Here is a 10,436-nt window from a genome sequence, read left to right as displayed (position 1 = left end):
GAATGGGATGGAAGAGAATGTAGAAGTTGTTTCCACAGGCAGGATTTATGTAGTTTCACCAGAAGGTGACATGGTGGACCGTGTGTGCCCTGCAGAAAGCTGGGGGGATGGGGTGGGATGAGGGACAATGCAAGACCATAAAGGAGGCAGGAGAAGACAGAGTTGAATTTATCAAGTCCCCACGTCTTGGGACTGGTGTAAAAGTCCTCTCCATTTTAAGAGGATACTCGACGACACGTAATGACAAGAACTAAGCGTGGTGTGTACTGTTTGCTGCGGTTTTGAATCGACTGTAGATGGACATGCCTGTCCATGGTTGGACACCAGATTCTTGATTACATTTCATGCACGTTGAGCAAATAAGGTACAACGCAGTCGTGGACGGTGTAAACAAAGAGAAGGATCACAAAATGTAGCAGTTATTGTTCATGCAATGTTTTTGAGCATTTGCACTGAATAGCTTTTAATAGAATGGCTGTGACGTCATAGGAAAATTACATTCTGTCAGTGGTAGCGGCTTTTTCAGAGCAAATTATACATGTAGTGATCAGACATTGAGCATGAAGAATGTGCTTGTATCCTGGGTAACAGGATTGGGGGGTGGGGAAGGGAGTAATAAAAGTCTAATATAATCCACAATATGTTAAACAAAAAAAGCAATGTGTTGTAAAAATAACTGGAATGGCAGACTCGGGAAAGAGCATTCCTCCACCAGGCTGAACAGTTCACGTTTTGTATCCCACTGATAGGCTGGATCTGCTGACCTGAACCAACATCGAATCAGCTTGTTCTTGTCATCTGACCAACTCATTCACCACGTTAAGCCTGGTGTTGGCTTAGTAGTTAGGGTGGCAGCTTGGGTTCCTAGGGTCCTGTGTTCAAGCCCCGTTGGCCGCTGAATTAAAAAAAAATACACCAGGAGGTTCACTCAGCCTGTCATCCTTCCGAGGTCGGCAAAATGAGTACCAGTGTACTGGTAAGGGGGACACTGCATCAGCGGCATAACTGCGTCCCAACCAATGATGCAACCAGCAGCCACAGGTTGCACTCGATAGAGAGATTCACCACGTTTTGTCATAATCCATCCACAACTTTTTGAGATATCGTGCTGTATATTGTTTTTGGCCCCATTTCACAATGCGAGGAATAACTTTTTTAAATTCTCATATCTGTATTCTGATCTTCATCAAAATCAAATTAATTCTGCCTTGTCATATATATATATATATATATATATATATATATATATATATATATATATATATATATATATATATATATATATATATATATATATATATATATATATATATACCAAACATGTCCACAAAGTTTTGTGTGAATCCGTCCACAACTTTTTGATATATCGTGCTATGTATCGGTTTTCGCTGCGGATTATGTCTCGCATGGTAAAACCACATAATCCGCAAAGAACAACCGTCCGTCTGCCACCCAAACGAATGTTCCCGCTAATGCAAACCATTCAACCAGGAGGCACGTGATGTGATCAGCGGGTAAATCAAAACATCTGGAGTGTGACGAGCATTCCCCCGATCTCCATTGGACAGGGGCGGCTCCGTTTGACGTTTAACTGATGTTGACCATGTAATCTTTGTCTGTTTGACAGAATCACCAGGTGAGGCCTTTGGGTTGGAGGTGATTCTTTGGTGTAGGACTTTGTCCAATGGAGATCGGGGGAGTGCTCGTCACACTCCAGATGTTTCAATTATTTATATATATATATATATATATATATATATATATATATATATATATATATATATATATATATATATATATATATATATATATATATATATATATCTGACTCGTCCACATTATAGGATTGGTCTGCACCACTATCAGTGTGTAATTTAAATTATTAAATAAGAAAGCTATTTGCACAGGTCGTCACCAAGCTAGCTGAAGGTAAACCCAATATTTTAGTGATACGTTAACGAACACTTCCAGTTAGTGATGGTAATGATCGATGAGTGAAAGCACATTGACTTATCCCATTATGGATGTTCACCGGAAGATCTTGATTCAACAGCTGTGGTTATTATAGACCAGGAAGGGTCATAATCGGAGAAGTGGGACAACGCTATTTATTTATTACAAGGCTATTATTTATATATATTATTATTATTATTATTATTATTATTATTATTAATATTACAGCATTGGGTTTATGAAGAGGCAGCTCCGGTACACACAGTTTTCTCTAGTTTAATGCAACTCTAGTAAAAGTGGAGATTGTAGAGAGATAGACGTGGTGAAGCGAGAGGTAGAGAGGTGTAAAGGTGGAAAGATCTAAAGAATAAGAACTCCTTTAGCTTGTACTACACAGACAAATAAAACTCGCATCACACTTGCTTTTATCCCAATAATCCAATATAATCACATCGGACTGGGATAACTGACTGAGTAACTGACACATTTAACGACCATCTGGATCATCAGCTGGGCTCTCTTCATCATCGAGATTTCAACCCTTTAAAAGAGGGAGAGATATTGAGGGGAGGGGCCGCAGGGGAGGGGCAAGAAGGGGGGAGGGGTTGCAAGGAGGTGGAATAAGAGAGTGGCCAAAGCGGTGCTCAGTGAGGGACAGCGAGGAAAAGGAAGATAAATCGGGATCAGGTAAGGGATCTGCTTCATCTCTTCGTTATTCCATACTTGTCAATATAATCTCTCATTCAATCACCTTTATCCTTTCTCTTCTTGGTGTTCAAATCAGAAAATATCAGAATTAACACGAGTAGATGTAATGAGGATAAAACATATTTGAGGCTTATATCTGTCAGTGTCTGCATTCGTCTCTCGTGGGGTAGAAACGTACCTTAACGGTACCACTTTCACCTGTTGCGTTGTCTTCGTACAATGTGTATTTATCCGACAATTGATGTAAAATCCGTCGATCCGGGTGACTGTGGCAATGAAGGTTTACGTATCCTTTGGAAAGCAAAGGTCCTGGGTTCTTGAGTACTTTGGGAAGCAAAGTCTGAGGTTTGAAGACATCAATGCCAGTAGGACCCATTGCGCTGTGGTATTGTGGGATGGAAGGTGGTGAGAATCCTATTTTAATGGAGTCGTTACAATGTCACACGTTCCCCGGTTCCTGAGACTATTGGCAAATTTGGAAGGGACACAGTTTGTGCGACAAGAGAAAAATGCTCGTAGCTTGCTGAACAAATTGTGTCACAGTGAAAGGTATCGGAATGTTTGTCGACCTCAAAGTGGAACATGGACAAGGCATAAGGAAGATGCGAGTGTTGAAGCCAGGGCGACGACGACATGGACAGCCAGTGAGTGGGTGCAAATGAGAACCTTTTTATGTTCCAATTTGGTTGCATTCTGTTGCTTGTCGTTCAGACAAAGCCATTAAGATCAACGGCTAATGATACCACGGCGGTGAGAATGGGTGGGTGGGAGGGTGGGTGGTGGGAGAGTGGAGGATAATTAATCTCATCAAGACATGAAGCCAGCAGTGACTCATTGATGTTGCCTTATGGGATACAAAGCTTGGAGATAATTTCTCACAGTGGAACATCATCTCTCCATTAGAATTTTGTTCAACAGATTTTGATCGACCATTGAAAAGATCATTTTGTAATTGAAGAGAAAGTATTGAGGACAATAAATCCACCGTGATCACAAGCCTGGCCTTGCAAAGGCAACGATCACTCAATCAGGATGGTCCACCAGCAGTCGAGCAAGCAAGTGATGTGCACTTAATCAACGGAGTGTGATCTTCAAAGATGCGCAAGTCCGAGAAAGATTGCAGGTCATACTTCACCTGATGAAAGTCACGGACCGGGCCGTGGCCACGAGGTGATAATTAATTTTCGAAATTGGAAATAGGGAGGCAACAACTTGCCCAAAATTATGGCTCTGCACTCTGGCTTGAGGAGGAAGAGCACTGGGCCTGGTCCCCAACATCGAATCAACAAATGGTCTTTTCTGTGAATCTTCTGCCGTCTGCACGGTGGAGATCGAACCAAACCACCAGGTTTGAGTTGCTCTTTCAAGGAGGATAGACAATCTATCTGCATGTTTTCCGAGTGGATCCATATCGCGGATCACAGAGTCCACCCTCTAGGAGTGACCAATCCAACATTTGGCAGTAAATGCACAACAATGGAAGAAGTTTGTCTTAGCTTGGATCAGCAGTATGGCCCACGACAGCTGGAATAGGTTGCCGGTAGTGTGCTTTATCAGTATGCCTTGTCTTGCCGAGTTAGCCGGTATGGATAGAGTTGTCTTTAGTATTTCAAATCATTTCTATTGCATAATGGCAGCAGCAAAGCCACACAACTCTACACTGTAGGTCTATCGAGCTACTCGATCACTGCCGAGTTCTCGCTATCTCATTTACCCCTCCAATTACAATTCGTTTGAAGGTTTGTGTGCTGATGAACGTTTTAGTTTCTTACAGGTTTTCTTGTACCAATCTGGAAAAGGTTCACAACCTGCAAGTTTGTGTTCCGTTGTAAGCAAGGCAAGTTGTGAACTGTATAGGTCATGTTCGAAATGGCCACTTTACTGTTAAAATAGCAATTAGGACCCAATTGAGTGTATCTTTAGCCGCGATTTATCACAAATTTATTCTGAGAGATGGAGATAGACGTAGAAAGTGAGATTTGCGTCAAGGGGAAAGACTCGAGCAGAAGCAAAAAATAATAATAATTTTTTTTCACGAAACGGAAGATACCAATTGACTGATGAGAAATCGATTCCTGGCCATTTGCGTCTCCCTCCAGTTTAACCGCTACGTGTCCGAGTAATCAAGCCAAAGTAGTTGTTAGATTTCAGGGTATGAGAGATTCCTGTATACACATTCTGCCTTGAAGCTCTTTATACTCGAACTCACATTTTTACCTTCAATGACCTTTACTTTCCTTTACACCATTGTGCTTCATTCTTCTAGAGATCCGGTGAACTCAACTGCCTCACCACCACCACCACCAGCACCACCATATTCGATGAGCATCATGAACTCAACAGAACATGGTACCTGGGACAACAGAAGCACCGAGGGGACAAACAAAACAGCACCGCTGATTGTGGAAAGTTACAGCCTCTTCGAGGTTGTTGCCATAGCAACGTTCTCTATTGTTCTCAGTTTGGTGACGATCTTGGGCAATGTTTTGGTGATGCTCTCAATCAAGGTGAACCGGCAACTACAAACGGTGAACAATGCCTTTCTATTTAGTCTGGCCTGTGCTGACCTCATCATTGGAGCCTTCTCCATGAACCTTTACACATTATACGTGTTGGCTGGCCGCTGGCTCCTGGGTCCACTCCTCTGTGACTTGTGGCTCGCGCTCGACTATGTTGTCAGCAATGCTTCCGTTATGAACCTTCTTCTCATCAGCTTTGATCGCTACTTCTGCGTCACCAAACCCCTGACGTACCCAGTGCGTCGATCTCTTAGTACAGCCGGCATAATGATTGCCTCCGCATGGTTGCTCTCACTGGCACTTTGGGCGCCAGCCATCTTGCTGTGGCCATCGACATCTGGTGTTCGCTCCCTCCCAAATGGTCAGTGCCACATCCAGTTTCTCTCCAACACCGCTGCAGCTTTTGGAACAGCTATCATTGCCTTTTATCTACCGGTTATAACAATGACGTTTCTTTACATAAGAGTGTCACATGCAAGTCGCTGCCGTGTGATGAGGCCTGGTCTCGGGACATTACCGGCGACTTCCCCGTCAAGCCCCGCCATCAGCTTTGGACCACATTGCTTTGCATCGTTTGTCTCATGCCTTGCCAGAACTCTCTCCCTGGTCTGGCAACAAGCCAGAGCTGCGCACTGTCGGCTGCGAATGGCGTTAACACCACCAACCGTAAGAGGGCATGCCGCGAGCGAGATCTCTCTGGGCGAAAAAGACTCCATAAAGGAACTACCGTCGCCTGCCAAACAAATGGAAAGTTATGAAACAGTGTGTGCCGAGAACAGTCGTGCCGGCAGCATTTCGCAGGCTTCCACAGCCCCGATCACGAAGATGGATCCAGAGGAATCGTGCTACACAAGCTTTATTCCGGCTCCACTCGCTGGCGCGGGTTTCGTACAGGCATTGCTGGGGCTTACCATATCTGAACAAGCTATGATCGAAAAAAAGGATCTCGTGAACGATTCATTTTGCAACAAGTTAGGCCTAGTTCAAGGTTCATTAAACGAGTCCCTATCCATAAAGACCTCATTAATAAATAGAAAGAATAAACCTTCTGCCTTGAATAAGACCCATTTAACCCAGTCGGCAGTCGATTTGGTATCTGAAGCAGAGAGCACCTCTGACGATAAAGACTTTAAACAAGCTTCACTCGGCAAGTCAGTTGCTGACCTGGCGTTGGCCACATTGAGCGTTAAGACTGAAGTCGAAAATAAAGAGAACAAAGCACATGGAAACACGAAAGAACAGAAAGATGACGAAGAGAAAGAAGAACAAATAATGGAAAGAAACAAAGAGAGTGAAAGCCCATTTTTAAGTGCAGAAAAGTGTCAGAGCTCATCTCACGAGGGCAAAATCAAGCCTCTGGAGTTGCACCCAGGAATATCGGTGACCAATCGGGCATCGGCAACATCTCGATGGGCAAGAATTCGAATTGTAACTCGACCGGTGATAGAAGAAAGCACAAACCTGGGTGAAGCTGGCATCGTAACAAACGCTACAACAAAGACGACCGTAAGAACATCCGTGGAAGTCGTCAGTGTGGCTGAGGCACGTGAAGCAGGTTACAGACAGAAAATGACGGCGGCCTGTCGCTTCGCTTCGGTGGCACGACAGGCCCAACGACGGCGTCGAGCGGTGGCCGCACGAGAGAGAAAAGTGACGCGGACAATCTTGGCCATTCTGCTGGCATTCATCATCACGTGGACTCCTTACAACGTAGCCGTGCTTGTAAATGCCCTGTGTCACGGCTGTGTACCCGGTGGAGTGTGGACGGCAGGCTACTGGCTTTGCTACATCAACAGCACCATAAATCCCGCATGCTACGCTCTCTGCAATGCCGCCTTCAAAAGGACATTCAAGAGGTTGCTGAGATGCCATTATAGAAACTTTGCTACGGGGCGTTGAAGGCTGGTATCCTTCATGTCACTTTGTTAAACCTATTGCATCATCATTGTCGACGCCATAAAACTGAGTTCCTCCTTTATTATCGCACTTCACAATGCACTGAACAAAAAGTGATTATTTTTATAATCTTTGCACTACTTGAGGTGTGCCTGCAGACAGAATGACATTCAAACAATTTTGTACAATAATATCCAACGATTCGAGATCTGTATCATTGTGCAGGTGGTTGCTGATACACCTTTACCTTCCTTCAATCAATGGTGTTGGAAACTCGAGTTCGATTTTTCTGGAGGTATTGAGCCAAGTTTCTGGAGGAAGTTACCAACCACAGAAGCGAACTGCGCACGGCACGCTGCAAGGTGGCACGGCACACCCGTGTGCTCGTACAGAACATTTTGGCTTCTCGACATGATGGTGATACAAACACCACTCACCATGGCTGATTGTGTTCAATGTGATGGTCTTTGTGCCACAAACACTGGGTCGCACCACAAAATTGAGGCCACCGAGAACTCCCAAAATCAGAGCATGGCAGCAACGGCTCAACAATTTCAGCGACGATGAACTTCCGGGATGTTCATTTTCCTTCTCAAATTATGTTCATTCTGAGCTTGTTTGGAACAATTAAATTAAGATCAAGTCCAAGGAACTGAACAGTCATGTGAAGTGTCAACAGAAGAGAAAGATATTGACAAAGTTCTAATTAATAATAAAAAAAAATCTTTGCCAAAAAGATATATATTCTTAATCAATCATCTGAACATCCAACATATACATCATCCATAATTATGCCCATACAGCCATCATGGCATTATCTGTCGGTGTGAACGCAAGTCTCGACAACTCCAGCTTTTACTGCCTCGTCTGCTCCAACGCTCCATTTCTTTTACACCATTCAGAGAATCGCACAGGTCGAACGGATTACCTGTATCACCTGCCGAAAGGTGTACCCTTCAAATGCTAGTGGGATGAAGATCGTTCCTCAGGTCCATATTTCAAGTGCTTCCATGCAATCCGATCTCTCCTTCAGCCGGATGTAAAGTGGCATTTAAAAACATCCACATAGTTATCACGAACACCAAGCCCGGTCACTTGTACTGGAAACCAATTGAAAAGAAAGGGAGTAAGGGACAATTAGACACAATGTTACGAACACTCGAGAGATGTAGGATTGTTAAAGAAAAGGAAATAAAGAAATAGATTACACAAGAAAATTTAATAATAATGTGCATTGTACCTTTTGCTTCCTGTTGGAGGAATCATTGGGCAATGTTTAAGGGTCATCAGACCCAGTGTACCATTGCTGAGGATTGCACTGTGGGAGTTCAATAGACTGAAGCAATGGGAACATGCTTAGGTGATCCTGTAAGAATATATTATTTTGACAGGTATGCCAAGCAGAGGTATCTGCCCTTTGTTTTAATCATCACATCCACTGCCATTTTTATATCCCAAGATACTACCAGATATTATTGAGGCCGACCTGACCTCTCAGCTACCTGTCGTCTGAACTTTGTACCTCGGTTTGAACGTTTTCATTCGTCAAACCGTACAGGTGATTTGCTCGACGTACTTATGGCTCTGGAAGGAAGGGAGGTGATGACGTAAGGGATGGGAGTAGGTCGTGCCGGCTGACTGCCTGGAGGAATCTATAACGACCGGCTGGAAGCACCAATTCGTGTCCCACGATTTCACGCATCACTCTCATTCCCCTCCTCGCCACTTCTGCCCCCTTTTGACCGCACCACCAGGTGTCTCCATTGTCTGCGGCTCGTGACGCACGGTACGGCAGATGGAGCATCGTCACGATAATTGTTCCGCTCGTTTCTTTCTTGTATCTAAACGTTTTCTCATTAATCTTATGTACATAATAATTTTCTTGTTAGGTAAATATGCCATATATATATATATATATATATATATATATATATATATATATATATATATATATATATATATATATATATATATATATATATATATATATATATATATATATATATATATATATATATATATATATATATATATATATATATATATATATATATATATATATATATATATATATATATATATATATATATATATATATATATATATATATATATAATTACACACCACATCATTCCTTTGTCTTTCAGGAATTGTAGCACAAAGATTGAGAGATGCAGATATTGCATAGAGCGGGCCAAAGTATCGATCCGACACAGGACACCATCACAAATTGATGACATGGCATTCATGATGGCGAGTTTCACGTCCGAGAACTCGCGTGCCATCACACGGGGATCCTCCATAATGGGGGAGATGAAATGATCATCGGTGACTTACGATAGAAGATGTATTATTTGACGATTCAATTGTGAGAATATTCCATTTCACATTCATCGTTGTGTCACCTCATGATATTTGTGAGCAAAATATATTTTTTAATCTATTGTACAATATTAATAGTGATGTACATATTTACTACATTGTTGAGCTTTCCAATCAATCAGCCACTGAATATGCCTGTAACTGCTTCATGCTCGTCCATGTTATTGTTGTATCCTACCTGCACGCCATGATTAGCCGTGCGAATAAAAATGCAACACCGTGTGGTCACAGTGGTTGATAATGTCCGTGACAGGCGAGACAAAGCCCGATGCTTCAGCTTTTACGCAAGCAATGATTTTCATCTCAACGTGGCGTTTTGGAGCACAGTGTTTGAACGATAGCACAACCACTGATGGATTCACCAAACTGCGCAAGTTGTCACTGGAAATGAACAGCCGTTAATATGGGTACAGGTAAAGCACCAAAACTCGAGAGAGACTCCTCATACATGAACCTTCCTCTATCAACAAGATCTCAAACTTCTCAGAGTTGAGCTCGCTCAGCTGTGCCAGAGCCAGCCTTCGTTATCATTTGGAAACCTCAAGTGTACCTTTAAAGGCTTCTTCAAATACTACTTTGATTTATCGTTCTTGGTACTCTGCACATCCACGACTTGTGACGTTTGGCCACACAGCTGTTGGAATGACAGAAAGGGTTTCAATTGAAAGTCTCCTGCCGAAGTGTGTAAACATTCCTTGAATGCTGAAGACATGTCGACAAGAAGTACCATTATGGTGTACACCAAGCATACCTGAATATACATAGCAGTGGATAGGGGACCGGTAAAGGGAGTAGAGATAACCTTGGTAAGACGTCCACCTGGCATCTCACAGTAAACCGCTCCATTGTCATAAACTAGCATTTGTGGAGAACAACGAGGTCATCCGTGGGCGGTACACACCAAAATACATCCATCGGTCAATTTTGATTCGGAAATGGCAATCGCTTTCACCACCATGACAATATCCACTGATGAGA

The 10,436-nt window shown here is 42.9% G+C and overlaps 1 protein-coding gene across 1 annotated transcript; it reads left to right on the top strand.

The window, feature by feature from the left end:
- The first annotated feature begins 2,549 nt into the window (after positions 1-2,549).
- Positions 2,550-9,007, top strand: LOC147010215 (muscarinic acetylcholine receptor M4-like). The gene is made up of 2 exons (XM_085863404.1): positions 2,550-2,640; positions 4,928-9,007. Exon 2 carries the CDS (start codon positions 4,983-4,985, stop codon positions 7,077-7,079), a length of 2,097 nt encoding a protein of 698 aa, XP_085719530.1. The 5' UTR covers positions 2,550-2,640; positions 4,928-4,982; the 3' UTR covers positions 7,080-9,007.
- The last annotated feature ends 1,429 nt before the right edge of the window (positions 9,008-10,436 follow it).

This window comes from Eptatretus burgeri, chromosome 17 (assembly GCF_056783735.1).
Source record: "Eptatretus burgeri isolate ZD-2024b chromosome 17, Ebu_testis_v1, whole genome shotgun sequence".
Classification (NCBI taxonomy): Eukaryota; Metazoa; Chordata; class Myxini; order Myxiniformes; family Myxinidae; genus Eptatretus; species Eptatretus burgeri.
The sequence above is the reverse complement of the archived record's forward strand: the minus strand, read 5'-3'. Positions and strand labels throughout refer to the sequence as shown.

Excerpts from the sequence above, each read along its gene's own strand:
- LOC147010215 (XM_085863404.1), top strand. The coding sequence starts at position 4,983 with ATGAGCATCATGAACTCAACAGAACATGGTACCTGGGACAACAGAAGC.